We start from the raw sequence: 21,844 nt of genomic DNA, 5'->3' as shown, positions 1-21,844 counted from the left end.
CAAACCTATTATGACCAAACCGATAAATCATATTTAAAGATCGTCTCACGTCGAAATACTCGAACCAATCCACATTATAATGTGGTCTCACAATATATCATTAACACGCAAACAAATATTCAATCATACCCTCAACGGGCCAAATTACCAAAATACCCCTGTAAACAAATGTGGACTCACATGCACGCATTTAACATCATATTATAATATAATTCTCATAAACATGCATAAACACATTTAATGGCATAATTAAACAGTTATGGCCCTCCCGACCTAATAATCCAGCCATTAACCATAATAGGGAATCCGGGGCATTACAATGACTCAGAGATTCTATCACAGAGTTTAGTATTTATCTGTGTTGCCAAATAAGCAAACGAATGCTCTAATTATTAATACATAATTTTAATAGATAGAATACAAAATATACATAACAAACATTAACAATCAAGAAACAAAACAGAAAAACTCCAGAAATACGGGGGGCAACAATAGATAAATACGAAATCGGTGACCAAGGAAAAATATAATATTATAAAGGATACATTGCAAAGTAGCCTTTTTCCAAAATAACTATATCTACAAATCACTTGAATTTTATTGTAATGAGAAAACAAAGACATGAAATTGAACCAAATGAAGGAAAGGACCGTGCCACTAAAAACTTGTGTTAAGAAAGGTTGTCTTAATTAATTTGAGTTTTGCTAGTTCTCAAAACTGTTGAGAAAACATTTTAAGAGTTTCGCCTCAACTAGACATTATAATCAGGCAGCTATTCACACATGGAAATAATGGACAAATGTTCTGGGAGTTTTAGAAAAATGCATGTCAAGTGACATGTTTAACAGTATAAGGGAAAAAAGAAAACATTATAAATACCTTAGATGCACAGTCTACCCCAGTCATCAATACCATCCCTGGATGAACTGTATCTGGCCCATTAAAAAGCTTTGCTACTTTTTCATAATGGGGCTGCAAATTTAATTTTAGTCAGCAACCAATGATCACGACAGTGATGCATCAACAATATTTAAAAAGATTTATGGATGTATACCTTATAATTTTTGCAAGCAGGACACCTACCAAGCCAGTAAGAAAACAGAAGATTAAACTTCACATAACGCACACCTTTATAATTACAAACTAGTTTCAAATGATGACCTATAAGTGCATAAGAGTGAGAGAGAGTAACATGTTCGTTTATCCATAAAAAACGTCATGCAGGAAAAGTGCATTCTTTCATTGAACTTCAAACAAATTCAATTTAAAACAACACTGAAATAAAATTAATAATAATAAAAATAATTAATTGAATGATATTGGGTCTATTGTATTTCTAGAATTTCTGATTGCAAATTCAAGAAAATGCTTTCTACACACAACAGATCACATACCAACTAGGCAACTACTGAAAGTGTATCAATCATCTCTTGAAACTGTTCACCAATTCAAGTTACTTTCCAGTCCAATATACTTTGATCTTCAAATTGACCATCTTGTGCACAAAATCATAATATTGAACTTAAATTTACACAAAAAAAAAAGTGCCAACATGAATCAATCTCATTGAATTCAACACCAGTCTACCACTAGAACCAGTAATTGAATCAAAATTTCATTTGCATACGGCATGAAAGATGGAACCTTTAAAAGAGACATTATGTAATTAAGGCCTTAAGTACAAGCCTAAACAAATCCAAATTATAGAACTCATTAAAAAGGGACCTCTTTAAACAGGGTTAGCTAGCTCATGGTCATAAATTCAAACATTAAATATATAAATTATTGAGTTCCTTAATATAGATCCATAATGCAAGGAAAATCATATTGTTATTCGTTGAAACACATACCCACATAAGTAAAAATACGTACAAAGTTTGGCATAAACAATGGACAATTGAAGAGGAAAACATTCAATATAGAAAAAAGAATAGCTCACGAGTGAGCAAAAAATTCAATGATGGCATAGGTAGCTGGGGTATCCTTAAGGACAGAATCAAAGTTGGTAAGATTCAAATCGATGCCATAGTCACAAGGATCACTGTTTTCGGCACCGATTTCTATAATAAAACAAACAAATTCTTAAAAAAAAAAAAAAAGACCTTTGTTCGTGCATAGATGGGTCTTGTATATATATGCCCAATGATTGGGTATCTTACACCATATTTAACCTTCCATATGAGTACAAACATAAATTTAACTCATTCTACCATTTGAACTTAATTTTTATATAAAATAATAGGAAAGAATATGCGAGAGCTCACCAAGAACGTTTTAGCGCAAATAGAGAGTTGTCTTGTTGGTTAGAATCAGGTACTCCCAATCAGGAACGTATAAGAAGTACAATAATAATATATATAAATATATAATGAAATCATCATAGTGATATCCCTACAAGAGAAAAGAGCGTGAGACGGTAGGAAATGGTGCAATATACACTTGAGTATCTCAAAGCTTATATATGATCTAACTTATAATTAGAAATGATATTTCCTCAACAAAGATGATCCAGAATTAATATTACAGAGATATAAGTAACATAGGTTTTGTTCAACCAGAAACAAAAATACCAAAAAGAAACTTAATCTTGAACCCCTTATATGCAGCTCATACCCTTCAAACCCTTCTACACAACTTTGATTGATCCCAAAAACAAAACAAAAAGTGATTTACCCATCATTTCGTTGCACGAACCCAGCTTCGCCGACCCCATTGAAAATTAGAGCCCCCATCGACGCTGGTCGAGTATCATTCAAATCTTTTGTCGTCGAAACTCACCATTATTCGCGCGCCATCCTTAGTCGTCAACCTGCACGAGGGAAAGACGGTGAGAGGTTGAGGCTGAGAGAGAAGAGAGATAGCGGGGCTGAGAGAATGGAGAAAGAAAGTGAGAGTAAGGGAGGGGTAGAGATGCAGTCTGGGGTCTCGAGACTGGGTCTATGCCGGAGGTGTAGAAGTAGAGAGAAGAAATGAGAAATAAAGTGAGAGAGAAAGAGGGAGTAGTCAGGGGTCTTGAGGAAGAAGAGAAGTGAGTGAGAGAGAGAGAGTGAATTGGGGATGAGGACGGGGAAGAAGGGGAGAGAGAAAAGGAAACCATTTTTTATTTTAATTTATTTTGTTTGAATTAAAATATATTTCTTATTTGTTTCATATTTTAGTGTTTTATTAATAAATAATTTAATATAATATTTAATGAATTATTAATATAACTTAAGGCAGTTTGGTCATTTTTAAAAAATTAGTTGACCAAATTTAAATTTAGGGTACTAAATAGGTACGATTTGCAATTACAAGGTATTGAATGAGTATTATTGAAAGCATAGGGTACCAAGATTATATTTGGATAAAATACATGATACCAAATGAGCATTTACTTATATAGTATTAAAATATCTATTTCTTTTTTTATGTAAATTATTTTTTGTTTTAAAAAGAAATAAAAACATGTATTATTATTTATCAAAATTATTATTTTTTTATTTTAGTTAACTTTTTATCTTAATAAATATTATTAATATAATATGTATAATTTATTAAAAGTACAATATTATAAAAATTTAACAACTAATTAATATTATTTTTTTAATGATTTAAATAACTCATTTTCAACTAACACTTATATTTATTAAATTATATAAGAAGATACAAATTTAATTAAACTAATTTATTTAAAAAAACATTAAAAGTTTGGATAAATTAATTTATATAACCTATTTTTATCTAAAAAAAAATTTAGTATTACAAATTATTAGTTACTACTTTGACAAATTTTATTTCAATATTAATTAATTTTTCTGTTCATTTTTTTTAAATAGTTGTTATTAGTTTAAAAAGAGAAAAAAAAAACTAGTTCTATAACATCATAATAAGCAGCATTCGTGAGTTTTTATTTAAAAAAGCTTATTTTATTAAATATATATTAACTAATTGAATTAACAATAAATATTACAAATTATTATAAAATTATACAATTATTTGAATAATTTTTTTTAAAATACTCATTTTTTGACTAATAGTTATTATATGTTGCATACTATTAGTTTATAATTTATTTATGAATATATTTATATAATATATTAAATTATAATACAAAATAAAATTTTATCTCTACTTGATTAATAAAAATTGTATTGGATGAGAGATCAGTTTTGGTAGAAATGTCGTCTCGTGTTAAAAGTAGACATGTTACGATAGTCTTACTAGAACTGTTGTCTCATGTAAGTTTTAATTTGCATGGCACGACAGCTCAAGAGCTACTGTTGTGCCATGTCTATTTTTGACACCAGACAACAGTTCTACAAAAACTGTTGTCTCTCGTGTGTTGCCTAAGTACAGTTTTGTAGTAGTGTATGAACTCTAGTTTTAAACCTTTCCAATTCTTCAATATCTGGACAGAGCATGAAGGATTCAAAGATGCAGTTATGCAAAGTTGGAACAAGTCTATCTGCTCATGGTTTAGAAGGAATTATGAGGAAGTTGAGGAGACTAACACATGTCCTTTGACAGTTTAATAAATGGGAGATTGGTGATGTTGAGCACAAGTTTAATCTTGCCAAATAGGCTTACAATACTGCTCAATACCAGCTTCAGCAGGACCCTCATTCAGCTGAGTTTCAAACTGAGGAACAAAATTCTTTTGAAAATTTGGTTCAGCAAACCAGATACTTTGATAGTTATCTTAGGCAGAGGAGCAAAGTCAACTGGCTTAGGTTTGGAGATGATCAAACAACCTATTTTCATGCTTGTTTGAAGCAGAGGAAGGCATCAAATCGAATAACTTCGTTTATTAATGATGCTGGACAGATTAATGAGAAGTTTGAGGATGTAGTGGCTTACTTCTTAAATCATTTTCGGAGTATCATGGGTAGTCAAAGTAAGGCTTCGGTTCCTATTCAAAAGGAATGTTTTATTAATGGAAGCATCTTATCCTTAGATCAACAGCTGGAATTAACAAAGCCTTTCACCAAGAAGGATGTTAAAAATGCTATGTTCAGTATTAGTTCGATTAAGAGCCCGGGTCCAGATGGATATGGTTCGGGTTTTTTCAAAGTAATGTGGGAAGAGATAGGAGATGACATTTCAGATGCTATTTTGGGTTTCTTTCATCAGGGATCGCTGCCTAATGCTCTCAATAATGCAACTCTTTCTTTGATATGAAAGGTTGAGAATCCTACTAAGGCAGTGGATTATAGGCCCATAGCTTGTTGTAATACATTGTATAAATGTATTTAAAAAATGCTATGTGGTAGATTGAATATGATCCTTCCTTTGTTAATCAACCAAAATCAAGAGCTTTTGTTCGAGATAGATTGTTGGCTCATAATAACCTTATTTTTCAAGATATTATTAAAGGCTACAAAAGGAAACATATCTCCCCTAGATGTGTGATGAAAGTTGATCTACGCAAGGCTTATGATACAATCGATTATCAATTTTTGGAGGATATTCTTTCAGTCGTCTGTTTCCCGGGTCAGTTTATTAGATGGGTTATGGTTTGTTTAAATGACTCATCTTACTCAATACTAATGAATGGTAGAGTCCAAGGTAACTTTCTTGGGAGGAAGGGTCTTAGACAAGGAGACCCAATTTCTCCTTTGCTTTCTGTTCTTGTTATGGAGTATTTTACTAGGCTTCTCATTGAAGCTACTCAAACTAAGGATTTCAAATATCACCCTAGTTGTAAGAAGCTGAAGTTGGTGATCCTTTGTTTTGTTGATGATTTGGTGCTGTTTTGTAAGGGAGCTGATGCATCTGTTCAGATTATTAAAGATTCCTTCAAGTCTTTTAGTCTTGCCTCTCGTTTAACAGCCAATCTAGATAAATCTCGGGTTTATTTTGGGGGTATGGCAGAGAAAGAGACCAAGAGTATTCTAGAGCGACTTCACTTTGCTGAAGCTACTTTCCCTATAAAGTATCTTGGAATTCCTCATAGACCTACGAAGTGGAAAGCAGGGGACTGTGCAGCAATAATAAAAAAGATCCACATGAAGCTTCATCATTGGTCCAGTCGTCATTTGTCCTTTGCTGGGAGAGCTCAGCTTATCAACTCTGTGTTATTGGGGGTTAGAGAATTTTGGATGAGTATTTTCCTTCTCCCAAAGAGTGTTATTAATGAGATTGATTAGCTTTGTAGAAGATTTCTGTGGGGGACTAGCAGCAGTAATGAAAACAGGAATAAAGTTCATCTCACGGCTTAGGAACAGGTTTGCCTACCTAAAAGCTTGGGTGGTATTGGGTTTAAGGAAGGGTCTAAATGGAATAAGGTGCTATTAGCTAAGTTACTTTGGGCTATTTCCTCTAAACAAAATATCCTTTGGGTGAAATAGATAGATGCCATTTATCTTAAAGGGGAAAGTTTCTGGGATTACAAAATTCATTCTGATGTGAGCTGGTACTGGTGTAAGTTGGTTAATCTGAAATCTGTTATCACTGCTGAGGTGCTGGAAAAGTCAGTTAAGAACAACAAAGTTAATGTTAGCAATCTTTATGTTCAGCTGCTAAACAAGGAAAAGGTTTCATTTGCTCATGTGGTTTGGTGCAATCTGACTTTGCCCAAGCACAAATTTATCTTATGGCAAGCTACTTTAGGTCATTTACTGACCACAAACAACTTGGTGCGGTGCCACATGCAGTTGAATTCTGTTATGTGCCCGACTTGTGATATGCAGCAGGAAAGCCACGACCATCTGTTCTTTCAGTGCCAGTTTTCTCAGTTGGTGAGAATTCGAATTGCTGAATGGCTGGGGAATGCTATCTGGCCAGTTCAGTTTAAAGATCGGTCTTCTTGGATGATGGGGAAGCCTAAGGGTCTGAAGAAAATGCTGGCAGCAGCAGCTTTAGCTGCTTCAGTCTATCTGATTTGGTGGAATAGGAACAATTGTCTGTTTAATTTTTGTTCTATGACTGTGGATAAATTTATTTATTTGTTAAAAGTTTACTTGAAAGCTAGAGTTGCTAAACTGTCTAGGACTAAGTTGAAGAGCAAAGATTTAGCTTTCCTTGAGAAATTAAGTCTCATGTAAAACCTCTGTAAGAGGGGGCTCTTTTTGAGCTTGTTTTGTAATTGGCTTGTGGTTCAATTTATTCTTTGTTTCATAAAAAAAAATATATTATAATCAAATTACAATATCTCATTATTTATTTAATATTTAAATAACTAAAATTGTGGAACCTAGAAACTGATCACAGTCTCTTATGCGTGTAGCACAATGACTGTGCACTGTGCTACATGTGTACCACAGTGACTGTGCACTGTGCTACACGTGTACCACATGCCAATGATGGCATGTGATTTTTCCCAATTTTATTATTATTTAAATACCAAAAATCCTAAAAATAAATTAATTCAAAATTAATTATATTTTTGTTAAATCAAATAATTAATTAATTACACATAATTAAACAATAATTATGTTTGATACATAGAAAAATATTTTACTTATCACATAAGTCCTTTTTGCCCATTTTTGTATTTACCTTTGTCAGTGATTGTTTAAGCCATTTCGGGGACCATGGACCTATAACATTAAGCTCCAATAAATAAACTAAATAATTAAACTCTTTAATTATAGTAGTTAATTTATTAATTATGATATTACTCCACTATAAATTCAAAATTGCACTCTTTATGTTATAGATATACTTTTACAGAAATATTTTCTTAAGTCGTTCATTGATATAACCATCTTACAATAGTTCAACCCTCTAATTTATTAGTTCATAAATTAGAATGAAAGAATTACCATTTTACCTTTCTAATTTACTTCTTATTCCTTAAGTACCATTAATTCACTAGTGAATAATTAATCTATAATCTAATTATAGATTTGAGCTCAAAATCATTCAGTTCTAGAATTAACCCTTAAGGGAACTAATATATGATCCGTTAGGAAATATTAGATTCCGTATTGTTGATACATGTTCCCAGCCATCCATGATATTAAATCTCCAAAACAAAATTCACTAGCCTCATTCTTTGAAGAGACCTTAACGAATGAATCAAAAGATTTAATAAACATGAACAGAAGTTCATGAACACTCAGGATTTAGGTTGATCTATAAATGATCATCAGTTATGATATGAATTACAAGTCTTTATTGTTAAATAGTTTTTGGATAAAGACTTTAATTCATATTGGTCCATGTCATATATAATCATATTATATAAAGCACCTTTACCGAGATGTCTTTCCACATCAATAATCCGAATCTAGATTATTTGTATCATTATGATACTCAGTAAACCGTACTTACAACTCCAATTAAAGAATTCCATAACTTTAATTTGTTATTGTTGAATATTTTTATTCATTCATGTGATCTTAATTCTCTCGTACTAATACAAGATCACATCCTCAATAATGAATATGGAATTTTTCTGATATTTACAAAATTATTCAAACAATAATTTAACAATCTAAATATAACAATAATAATAAACCATTGTATTTATTTATTCACAGAAAAACAAATGTCTTTTACATGCTTTTAGGACACACTCCTAACACCAGAATCTCCCAATCAATCCAAGTGTCCATCGAATTCCAAATCTGATCCTTATACCTCAATAAACTCATACCTGACACTGTACAACTCTTAGCTAATCCAGCTAAGACTTTCCACTTAATCTTTCCTATATGTGGTTCACTTAATTATTTTCCTTTTAATCCTCTCTGAGATAGTAATCCCAAGCACAAAATTAGCCACCTTTCCCACCAGAAACTCTTCTCTAGTTCTGGTCAGATCCTTTAACCAACATGTTACATAGGCATTCACTTTTCTTTGTCATTGAGGTGTCATAACAACCTCCAAACTGATTTTGATCTGCAAGAAGACTCAAGACTCTTTCTCATGGCATATATAATATCCTTACTACCCAGGGAAACTCTTGCCTTGGCAAATCTCCACAGAGAAAACATCACGATACCATCGTCCAAGACGATCACAAATCCCATTCAAATAATCCTTTGAATGCTCTGTCCATCTAATTCATCAAGACACTCCATATTAATTACCCCCAAATCATGACTCAGCACTCCCAGTGCCCTTATCTGATATGAAAACAATCGTCTGCCTATCCTTTTCCCTGATCTCTAGCTGGTAATAACCATATCAAAGATCCACCTTAGAGAATACCATCTTACTTACTAACTGAGCCTTAATTCTTACAGCTTTGCTAAAGCCGCTCAAAACAGTGCCCTAGGCCTGATTCCATCTCTAACACAAATCCAATCACCATTCTATCCTTTTTATGTAAAGGTAACCCTGGAAAATCACCTAGAAATACATCCAGAACTTCACAAACTAATCCAGTTTGTCCTGATCCCGCTGGCACAGCCTAAGTGGTATCCACCACACTAGCTAGGAGTTCCACGTCTCCCTGCTACCCCCGAGGAACTAGTCTCGGTCTCAAATTCAGACTGCATCGGAACGAACACTCGAGCTGGAGTCGAGTTGTCCATCCCCTTCTACGCATCCTCTCTTAGCCTTGGGAAATTCTTCATGATATGCCCAACCATATCACAAGCAAAACATGCCTTTGCTCGGCATTCTCCCAAATGACGCCCCGTGCATCGAATGTATATTGGACGAGTCTTCCAGCTTTCATTCTTGCTTGCTCCAATAAATGGAGGTACCATTATCCGAGCTCTGTGCTCCCTAGCACTCTTCTTCTCATTTCTTATGCTCTCAACAGCAAGAGCTTTCTCTACCACCTGAGCATAGGTAGAGACTTCATGCACTGAGGTAACTCTAATGCCCAGAGCTATTCTAGGATTCAATCTCTGAACAAAATTTTCCTTACGAGCTACATCTGTGGGTACCATGTCAAAAGCAAACTTGGCCAACCCATCAAATTTGTTAACATACTCGGTTACTGATGCCTTTCCTTGAACGAGATTCACAAACTAATTCATCTTAGCAGTCTTGGTTGCATCACAATAATATATTTCATTGAACAGCTGCCTAAATTCTTTCCAATCCATCACAGATGTATCTCGTGTCTGGGATATTACTTCCCACCACGTCCGGGCATCATCTTGTAGTACATAAGTAGCACAGATCACCCTATCGTGACCCACCAACCCCATATTATCAAGAATGGAACTGATCATGCCCATCTATTGCTCAGGTCTGAATGGATCTAGGCCTCCCTCAAAGACTGGAGGATAATACTCCTAGAATCTTCCACAGAGAAATTCCCATCTGTTCTCAACCCTAGGCTGAGCCAAAACTAGTGCCACTCTTGGCATAACAAAGGAAGAGGTATTTCCCGACAGATTTTGCTGTGGCTTCAAACACCTGATCTCTTCCTCTTGCCTCTGTAATCTTAATTGCATATCAATAAGCACCTGCTGAAAAGTTTGAGGGGCAGGTGAAGAACTCAAACCCTGGCTGTAAATCCTAGCCCCGGTATAACCACCATCAGGTCTCATTATCTGCCTTGGATACATACCTGCTGGTCAAATCTGCGGTCAATAACTTAACCCATTAACCATGTTGAGCATATCAAGAGCTTTCCCCATGGGAAAAATCTTACCACACCACAATCACAACCATTTGCAGTGCTATAAACATGCCCATGGCATTCATACATCAATCATAATCCCTGCTCTTCCAACATTCATACCATGCCTCCAACTCTAGCATGCAAATATTACAATTATATATTCATGGGGCAGGTAATCCTATGATCACATTCATATATATATATATATATTCACAAAGCATATAATCATATAGTCAAGAGCCAGGCTCTATCAGAATCTCATGCTCCCTAATACAATGTGCAGGTAAAGCATTTACATTCTATTTAAGCAATTAAGCACATAACTATAGAAATAGTTACCATTCCATGAATGAAGCTATCTTCAGTGACGAGTGTACATGCCCAGCTTGTCTTCAGGAACCATACACCTTGGCATGCTCTAATACCAAATTGTAACGCCCTAAACTCCAGGGGCCGTTACGGTGCGCATTATAAATAGTGCTAAACTCGCTAATAGAGTCATTTGGCCATAAACGTGTAATTAAGTATGATTAGCAGTTTAGGGATTAAAATTTTGTTTTAGAACATTTACTGTATACATTGGGATCCCAAAAATATAATTTAAAGGTCTATTACAAGAAAATATTTACAACTAGACGATCTAAGCGGCAAAACAAGGTTTAACCCTAGTTCCTCTTTCAACCCTCGGCCGTGGCGGTCGAGCAGCCGCATATGTACATGTCGTCACCTAAGCTCTCCAACTCAAGGATGGTCCAGCTTTCTTTTGCCTTTACCTGCACCACATAGCACCCGTCAGCCGAAGCCCAGCAAGAAAACTCAATATGCTCATGAACAGCAATAACATGTCATCAAATCATAATGTGCATGCCTAGTAATAATAGCTTTCATCATGCATGCAAATAAGTTCAAATAAATGATTATGGGGTCCTGCATCTGTATAGATGACTAATGAGTCAATCTCTAGGGACCTGCTTCTTGAATAAATGACTAGTAAGTCAATCTTGGAGTGGGTGACTAATGAGTCACACTCTGTATAGAAGACTAATGAGTCTGTCTCTGTCTAGGTGACTAATGAGTCACACTCTGTATAGAAGACTAATGAGTCTCACTCTGTATAGGTGACTAATGAGTCACGCTCTGTATAGGAGACTAATGAGTCTCACACTGTATAGGTGACTAACGAGTCATGCTCTGTATAGATGACTAATGAGTCAATCTCTGTGTGGATGACTAATGGATGATTCCCTGTATAGGTGACTAATGAGTCACATTCTAGAGGTCCCATACCCTCATAGCCATGTGACATGTAGGTCACCTTAGCCTTTCTAGCTCTGGCTCTAGATAACTAGCCCTTAGACTAGACAAGCGCTTTTTAATTTTCATCGAACTTGAGGTCAGTCAGGCATTAATGCTAATTTGAGTCATTCGATGCAGATGTCAATTAGATCTAATCTTTTATCAGCTTGAGTTAACACGCTAAGGCCGTACTTGACGTATGAGTCAATCCCATGTGACCAGTGCTCAATACCACTGCCAAACTTGACTAATGAGTCACAACTTCACAATTGATACTAACACCATTGCCAATCCTTGACTAATAAATCAGTTCTTCCACAATTAGGTAATAAAAAAAGACATATATCATATGTCAAATATTCAGATATAAGGCATTTGGCATGCTCATTCAATAATCATAAGCATAATTATAATCATGAATAATTACAGAGACTCAAGCTCTGATCAATCTCATAATCAACATTCATGCCATGCCCTAATCTCATGTATCTTATGCATTTTCAATGCAATCAATGTCCACATATAGAGCACTCAACATGCCTCACGAAAAACCATGCATGTCACATATGGGGTGCAGTTTTCTTACCTTTGGTTCGAGCAAGAATTAGAACAAGAACGACCCTTGAGAACGATCAACCTTTTAATCCTTTAGCGGTTACCTAATCATAACTAATTATAACATCCATTAATGAAAAACAACAATAATAGGGTCTTGATCTAAACCCCACTCTCAGGACCTCGAAATGTAACCACATGGTGAGTAGATTCGATCGCGGGCCTTAAGGATTTTAACCCTGAGCCAAAAACCCTTAAAAATACTTCAAATGGGTATTTGAAGAAGTAGGGTAGCGCGGTAGCACTGTAGCGCTACCCCCTAGCACCCCAGCGCTCAAGATAGAACCAAAACCGCCCCAGAGCCACATCAGGTAACACTGTAGCGCTCCCTTCTGGGCGCTATGGCGCTACACATAGCCAAAATCACCCCTGAACCTTCCTCCTTCGACTCCTTCATTTCCAACTTGATTCAAATGCTTCCAAACATCAAATTAAGTCCCAAATGAACCCAAAAATCATCCTCACATGTCCTAGGCATCACAACCTAAGAAACCCTAGCCAAAAACCTCATTGAATTCTCATTATTCAACCCAAAAACCAGCTTAAACTCAAATGGAAATACAGAGCAAGAACTAATGTTTTTATGGATAGAAACTCACCTTAATCTCAGAATCACACCCTCTTCAATGGTAGAGCACAACCCTAGATCATCCAGACTTGGTTCCCTGGCTTGATACCTCAAAAAGAGCTTGAAAATCCAAAGAGAAATGGGAGAGAAATGACCATTGGGAGAGAAAGAGGAAGTGATTCTCTGTTTTTGATGAGCTTCTATAGCCTTAATGGCTGATATAAATCCTTAAGGGTAAAAAGACCTAAATGCCCTCAAGACTAAATAAAAGCCTTAACAACCACCTAGGGCAAAATCGTCCTTCCCGCCTATTTCGTTAATTATAATTAACGCCCTTCAATTCCCGTTATTCTCCAAAATTCTCAAACACCAATAATCCATATCCCATTACCTTTTAATTCTCAGCAACACTCTAATCATTAAAATCACCCCGAGACTCACCCCGAGCCCCGAACTTAATCCCGTTATGACTAAACCGCTACTTTGCATTCCAGATCATCTCATGTCGAATGGCTCGAACAAATCCACATTGCAATTTTGCCTTATCAATTAATCACAAACATGCACCAAATTACACAATTATGCCCTAAACTGGCCAAATTACCAAAATGCCCTTATAAGAAAATGTGGAGCCATATGCATGCATTTAACATCATATTATAATATAATTCACATAAACATGCATATAATCATTTAATAACATAATAAACCAATTATGGCCCTCCCGGCCTCCTAATCAAGGTCATAAACCTTATTAGGGATTTTGGGGAATTACAGTCTACTACCCAGATTGGGTATGAAACCCCGTGCTGGTCCCAAAGCCAAACGGGAAGTGGAGAACATGCGTGGACTTCACAAATCTGGATAAGGCCTGCCCCAAAGACTGCTTCCCATAACCCAGAATAGAGAAATTAGTCGATGCAATAGCAGGACATGAAATACTCTCATTCATGGATGCGTATTCTAGATATAATCAAATAAGTATGCACCCTCTCGGCGAGGAACAAACCAGCTTCAGGACAGACAATGGATTGTACTATTATAAGGTGATGCCATTAAGCTTGAAGAATGCAGGAGCCACCTACCAGCGTTTAGTGAATGGCATATTCTGAGACTTGATCGAAAAAAATGTGGAGGTATATGTTGATGAAATGTTGGTCAAGTCCAAAGAAGCTAGAGGGCATGTTCGAGACTTGGAGGAATGCTTTGCAATACTTAGAAAGTATAGCATGAAGTTAAACCCTCTCAAGTGCTCATTTGGAGTTGGTTCTGGTAAGTTTCTCAGATACATAGTCAATTCAAGTGGAATCGAGGCTAACCCCGAGAAGATCAAAGCATTGATCGACATGAAGTCATCTAGCACAATCAAAGAAGTTCAAAGCTTAATAGGGAGAGTAGCTGTCCTCAGTAGGTTCATATCATAGTCTACGGACAAGTGTGTCCCTTTCTTCAACTTACTGAGGGGCAACAAGAAGATCCAATGGATCGAGGAATGTGAGGGAGCTTTCCAAGCTGTGAAGGAGCATCTCGCTCAACCTCCCATCCTAGAAAAGCCAATATGTGGTGAAGTATTATTCATCTATTTGGTAATCACCGAGCATGCAATTAGCGCTGCTTTGTTAAAAAAAGAGAACAGGGTACAACACCCTGTGTACTATATTAGTAAAAGACTAGTAGGTGCAGAGTCTAGGTATCCCCCTCTTGAAAAGCTAGCCTACTATTTAGTAATCGCCTCTCGAAAGATGCATACATATTTCCAAGCCCACTCGATCCAAGTCCTGAACGATCAACAGCTGAGACAAGTTCTTCAGAAACCAAAGGCCTCGGGACGATTACTCAAGTGGGTCGTGGAACTAGGACAGTTTGATATCACTTATCATTCGAGGACGGCGATAAAAGGACAAGCATTGGCAAACTTCATAGTCGAAGGTACCAACCTTGAAGACCCTTCCTACCAATCGGAGAATGGAGATATCGAGAAGGAAGGAGATACTCCTGTATGGAAGCTATATGTTGATGGAGCATCCAATGAACACAACTCTGGTGCAGGAATCATACTTATCACTCCAGAGAATCACTGAATCCATTGTGCTCTCAGATTTGGATTCAATGCTTCAAACAACGAGGCTGAGTACGAGGCATTATTAGCAGGATTACTCTTGTCTCGGGATGTGCATGCATAGTCCCTGGAGATATTCAGCGATTCCCAGCTAGTAGTGTACCAAATATTGGGGGAGTATCAATCCAAGGGACTTAGGATGGTGCAGTACCTGTTGGTGCAGTTCAAAAAAATACTCAATTATACAAGTCTCAAGAGAGCAGAATGCCAATGTTGATGCCTTAGCTAGATTAGCAGCAATAACAGTAGTCTTATTTTCTCCTCCTTTACTAGGTCCACCCATGATAGGCTCAATAATCTAAAGCTCGTTCATGAGCTGCATAAGACCATAGTTGAGTTGATCATGAACGTGCAGACACGGTGCCAATCGAGCATTTATAGTGTCATCACGAACATGCGGAGATGGTGCTATCCAAGCATTTACGGTGCCATCACGAGCGTGCGGACATGGTGCTCGTTCTGGGGATTCCTCAATCATGATGAACTTGGAGTTGTCACAAATAAACACATTGTTGATGTTCTGCTTCCATTTAAGGAAGTTTTCTCCAGTGAGTTTCTCCATCGAAAGTTGAGAAAGGATGGGAGTTGACACAGACACTACTTAACTTAAAACTACAAATTATCAATAAAATAGAATACAATCACTTTTGCTCAATAATCTCTTATTCCTAGAAATTTAAAGAATAGCACAACATATATAAAAAATATGTAAGATATATGAGAAAAAATACCAAAATAATCATATCTCTATTTCTTTAGGATTTTAATTAATCTATGATATCCTTATCCCGGTTGGCGAGAGTAAAAAATACTACTAGTTAAATAAAGTTGTAAACTTATTTAATAATGGACACCATTATTAACAACCTACTATTCGATCAAAATAAGAAAATAAAATCTCTTATTTTATGAGCTAGACCCACGGTTTCGATAATCAATAGGGGTGAGTCTAGTAGAATTTGACCTATAATTATCTATTTTTTGAAATTTAACCTTGTCAAAATAACTAATGAACACCTTCCGTAGGGGGACGAATCAAAGCGTCTCGAGGCCCCATTAAGTTATTGACGTTGTTAAACCAACGGTGGAGATCGAATATAATTATTAAAATAAGCTCATTATAAAATTAAAAATAGTATTTTTATTATTTATTTATAAAAAATTAATGACTACAGTTTACCAAAAAAATTGAAAAAAATAGAATTTTTAAAACCAAAGTCCTATAATTTCCTATTAATTCTAAAGTGTCACATTGAAACAAATTCAATTAATTTAGAATTAATTTGTTGCTAATCAATATTTAGGATTAACTAATATAATGAAAATATACAATTAAGTCCAACTCAGATAAATGGGCCTTAACAATTGGGCTTGTATGAAGGAGGGCTAGGTCCAGTATGTCGTTCCCACGACAAAGGCCCCCATACTTCCATACAAGGTCCAAAATACAGGAATTTATTAATAGTTATAACCATTTTAACCATTTTAAAAAAACAAAATATTAATAGTTATAACAATCCTAAAATATCTTAAAACAATTAAACAAATTCAAATATCCATGAAAATATCTAACTAACAAATTTCAAATAATTTAAATATTAAAAAACTATAGAATAAACAGATATTTATATTTTCAAATAAAGATGTAATAAAAATATCAAGTATTTAAAAGAAAATATCTTAAATATCTGATATCTTAATTCTAATATTTTAATATATTAAAAGATTTAAAATTAAGTTGTTAGTCTATTTTTAAATTTGAATTGGAATCTTTGTAGAAAATATCTAATTATCTCAACTAACAAAAATATCTTATTTACAAAAAATTTAAATACAAAAAAAAATCTGATATTTTTGGCTTTGATTATAAATAATTAATTTTCACAATTTTTTTTTTTAAAATTTGAGATGAACGGGTATTGTTCACCGTGGCCTGGCTGTAGGTGTGTGCGCGCATGTAGATGGTGTGGCTGTCGAGGAGATGCACACAGTTGGGGACTGGTTGCCAAGGAGACGCGCGCGCAGATGGGGCCTCTCTGCCAAGGAGACACGGCGCAGCTGGGGGCTGGCTGCCGAGGAGACATGCGCGCAGCTAGGGGAACGTGCGTAGGCGCGCGCACGGGTGTTGGTGGGCTCGCGCATGTGAACGCACGAATGGGCAGCCAGGCCAAAAAATTTTATAAATTTTTTTTGTGCAATTTTTCAATCCAAAAAAAATTTCTAATTAATTTTTACCATGTTTTACACAAAATAAAGCATATATAAAAATTAATGGCATAGAAAACACAACAAAATAACCTAAAAATTGATAATAATCACATAGAATTCAATATGCTTGATAAAAACATAAAAATCCATCCAATTATTCAAACACATCAAATAATTCAATTTTTAACATGTTCATGCATGAAAATAAAGATTACCTAAGGCTCTGATGCCAGTTGTTAGGAAAACTTATACATGATCTTTATTTATTTTCATGAAAATCTAATATTAAACAAATTAACATGAGATAACCTAGAACATGTTTCTAAAATTGAATTCAAAGAGAAATAATGATAAGAATACTTACATTATACGCAGTGGAATGAATGAGTCATTCATTCAGTTTCTCTAACCCTTGTATCCTTTCTATTGCAGAGTATTACCAAGAAACTGAACTGATCTTCAATTTTCTTCACAGCCTTCCAAAGTATCCTTAGGATCATCTAAACTAGAGTGGGAAATTCTCAACACATGAGATAGATACAGAGAAGAAGAGAAAAGAACAATAAGGCTTAGAAAATGACTTATGTTTAGAGAGAATCTAAAACCTATCAGAAAACTAGTGTCTATCATCTGAAATCTGACTTATCTTGTGTTTTCAACTCTCGCTTAACATTCCTTTTATAGACTCATTTAGGTCATTTATTTAGTTAAAAAATCAATAAAATAATAGCTAATAATCAGCCCTAGGTTAAAATTATCATGGGCTTTAGTCTCGTGAAATTTCCCATTTAATTATAAGCTCATTGGACTTAAAATCAAGGCCTATATTATTTTCTATTGATTTAATTAATTAAATAATTATTTAAATACTTTATCAAATTAATTATTTATAATTTGAACCTTGATTTAAACTTATTTATTAATTTAGATATCAATTTATCTTAATTAATAAATCTGCTCTAATTTATCTTTGTACGCCCTGTTTTTCCCACAGGTTGATTAGCGAGCTGAGCTGCGGGACTAATCATGGTTATCTCGTGGACGCCCCCGCAACCGGAGCTGGGTCGTAAGATCATACCTCCTTAGCTCGAGGTAATCTAAGGAGTCTCCTCTGGTTGCTTAATGACATAGTCCGGGCTCTGAAGACCGAAGGTCGAGTCAAGCATCCAACCCGTAGTACGAGTTGGGGGTGAAGGCTCTGATCCTTTATAAAGTTAGCCACGCAAGGTAAACGTGCATATATCAGATATCACTTGTTTGATATATCCCTGACTTCTCGGACACGCAGCAGGAACATGCGTATTCAGACACCCACGATTGGGTTGGGCCGTGCGGCCCATTATCTCCTTACCAATTGATTTGACCACACTTATGTGTCAGGTTTAGGAATTAATCATGAATGTCACAGAGTTGATATGATAGGTAAGAAGGTCATGGGATGACCTTCTTACCAACTCCTAGGTGCCTTCTCCTATAAATATAGAGACCCTGGGAGTTAAAAAGGGTTGGATCCTCTCTTGTAAGAAATACCCTGTAATCGTATACCCAGAATATAGCAATAATATTGACTAGTGGAGTAGAAGGATTTTAACCTTCGAACCATTTAAAAAATGTGCCTTGAGTAGCCATTTCATTTTCCTAAGATCATATATCTGTTTCGGTTCAACTTTAAGCACTAAGCCCTTTCTCTCCTTTTCTTAATTACCTGTTGGTGAAGAACCGCGTCAACAATCTTTTTTTCTCAAAATTACATAACTCTGTGAAACTATCCAAAATTGACTTTGTCAACTTTGATAATTAAATCAATTAATTGAGACTATCTAGATGATTTTATCCAAGGTACAGTGGGGACCATGGGCCTATGAAAACAAGCTCCAATAAGTTATCATAAATCTAACTAATAAATTAACTAACTTATAAATTCATCGTGACTCCACTAAAGACTCGGAATTGCACTCCTGAATTCATAGAACGCTCTATAAAAAATATAAATACGCTATTATTTATCCATTGTTACAACCATAATTGTCACTCAATCCTCTATAGACGATCTACAATGAGATGGGACTAAAATACCGTTTTACCCCTCATTGTATTTTATCCTTAAAACACTTAGTTCCTTGTAAATGATATTTCAGTAAACTAATATTAATTATTGAAATGAGATCTCTATCATTTAGCGCCTTGAACAAAACTAAAAGGAAACCATCATTTCACTTCTTCATCAAAAGCTATAGATGTTCATATCTATGATTAACACTCCCACTAAATTATACTACCGAGTTCCCAAGATGTAAGTATGAGCTAGTCCGTAGGGTAATCTGGTAACGAACAAGTCAAAGAACTCAAATAATACAATCAATTAGAATACTAATCACTCAGAATTGAGATTGAATTGACCTATGGTCAACTATATAATATGACTAGAATAGATAATAACGGTATGTTTGTGTTGACGCGGTTCTTCCACTACAAGAAAAAACAGTATTCATAACACTTAAAAACTGCTATCCGGGACTATTGATAGCACTTCTGAAAATGCTAACATAGCCCCTGTTATTAAAAGTCCAGTCTTTTCTATAACAGTTTTTGAATGTTATGTTCGGTGTTATCTTAAACTATTCAATAACACATTTTTAGATGCTATAATATTGAAATAATAACATTTAGATAGAGTTTTTGGTTATAAATTTGAAATTTAATCTTGTACTTTTTTCATAACACTTTTCAACTGTTACATTTGATTATTTTGATAACATTTTTAGTTTGTTATATTATATAAACCATAACGATTTTTTACGCTTATAATATGTTTCTAAATCATAACATATTAAGGTTTTTTATTGTGATAATGGTACTTATAAGTTTTTTGTTTAATTAAAAGATTTTCATTATTGTATTTTGATAAAAAAAAATCAAAATTAATCATAAAATATAATTCTCAATAGATTGATAAACCATAAGTATTACATTAAACAATAACTAATTCAAACTCTAAATGTGTCTATTTCATGAGATCTTAGTTCTAACTTAAATTTGAAAGCATAACATAATAAAGTATTATAATCTTGAACATTTTTTACTTCAAAAATGAAAAACAAAAAATTACAAGATACACAAAAGTAAACCATGCACGAAACTTGCTCCATCCTTCAATTCATCATCCTTTGTGCACTTGTCTTTGTTGTGAGTCCATTTGTTGTGCACTCGTCATATACCTGTTTCCCTTTCTTCCACAGGTCCATGTGTAATCCTCTTTGCAATAAAGCCAGTTGTAGTCCACAAAAGGCCTATTGCTGTCAAGCTTATGTTAAGCTCCATCTTTAGAGCACTGTAAGCTCCAGTCACATCTACACACCTGTAATATTCGAGTGTAATAATGGAATCACACCAGCAATTACTTAAAGTGGTAATTCTAGGGCTTTTATAAAAAAAAAAAAATTGAACCAAATTGCCTTGTATTAATTAAAATGTCACAATAGAGTGAAGGTATTGTTCTGTTGAGATTATATATGAAACACCACAAAGAGTACAAAGCATAAACTAAGCACAACGATAGAAGTCAAAGATAAATTCTTAATCTGCATAATTCTTGCTAATTTATTCAGTAAAAAATTCAATTTTGTTAGTAAAAAGGACTTAATTACTAAAATATTAAAATTTTAGGGACTAAGTTGCTAAATTGTAATAAGTAGAGTATTGTTCAAAGACTAATAGAGACAAATACCCAAAGTAAAATCATTATGGTAAGGTTCAAAGAGATATTACCACTCCTAATCCAAGCATTGTGTAAGTTGTCAAACCAAATCCAACTAGAGCATTTTTTCCAAAAGCGCCCTGTGGATACATGCAAATAGATTGTGACAAATGCTCTACAAATTAAAGTAATTCTAATATGATACTTCTAAGAGGACTTATAAAGAGAAATATGTATGTTTCTCAAACATGGAATTTCTAAAATAATTTCCCAACTAAATTCATAATACAATTTCAACTTATATACAGGCCCAGGGAGAAAGCTTGCACTCAAATTAAACAAATGGTCAACTAATTTTTAGAGTGCATAATAATGTGGATATAATCATTGGAATGGTGGTATTTAGATTTATGGGTTATCTTGAAGACTGTTTTGTCAAGAAACTTGCCACCCACTACAACAATCACAGGGTTCAAAACATGGCTGCACCTAAAATGCAGATTTGGATATTATGAGTTTACATCCAAGCTCTAGAATAGCTGTTGATTACAACTAGGCCTCAACCATATGATTCAAGTGGTTGAGGTAGAAGACACAAAGGAGAATATTACCTGCACAGCTCTTCCACCGTCAAGAAATAAAAACGTAGTCTAAATGTAGGTACATTGTAACATTCTCCATTCCAAGTAATCTTGTTTCAAAGACATCAAATTCACTTTAGATGACCCTGAAAGAAAATGGTTTAGAAAATGATCTAGCCACTAATTTTGAGAGCTATGTGTTCACGTTCTCTTCCATTACTTTCCGAAGTTTACTACACTTTACTTAAAGTTA

The 21,844-nt window shown here is 34.7% G+C and overlaps 1 protein-coding gene and 1 long non-coding RNA gene across 2 annotated transcripts; one reads left to right on the top strand and one right to left on the bottom strand.

Annotated features, from left to right (window-relative positions):
- Positions 1 to 325: 325 nt before the first annotated feature.
- LOC133816098 (uncharacterized) lies at positions 326 to 3,056 on the bottom strand. The gene is made up of 4 exons (XR_009885012.1): positions 2,674 to 3,056; positions 1,055 to 1,079; positions 880 to 972; positions 326 to 356 (listed from the first exon to the last, which is right to left on the bottom strand). It is a non-coding gene; the product is annotated as an uncharacterized LOC133816098 (long non-coding RNA).
- A 2,469-nt stretch (positions 3,057 to 5,525) lies between these two features.
- On the top strand, positions 5,526 to 7,022 carry LOC133814390 (uncharacterized). The gene is made up of 2 exons (XM_062247356.1): positions 5,526 to 6,062; positions 6,327 to 7,022. The coding sequence occupies exons 1-2, from the start codon at positions 5,526 to 5,528 to the stop codon at positions 7,020 to 7,022; spliced, it is 1,233 nt and encodes a 410-aa protein (XP_062103340.1).
- Positions 7,023 to 21,844: the final 14,822 nt, after the last annotated feature.

This window comes from Humulus lupulus, chromosome 2 (assembly GCF_963169125.1).
Source record: "Humulus lupulus chromosome 2, drHumLupu1.1, whole genome shotgun sequence".
NCBI lineage: Eukaryota > Viridiplantae > Streptophyta > Magnoliopsida > Rosales > Cannabaceae > Humulus > Humulus lupulus.
Note: the sequence above shows the minus strand (reverse complement) of the source record. Positions and strands in the feature narration are given on the sequence as shown.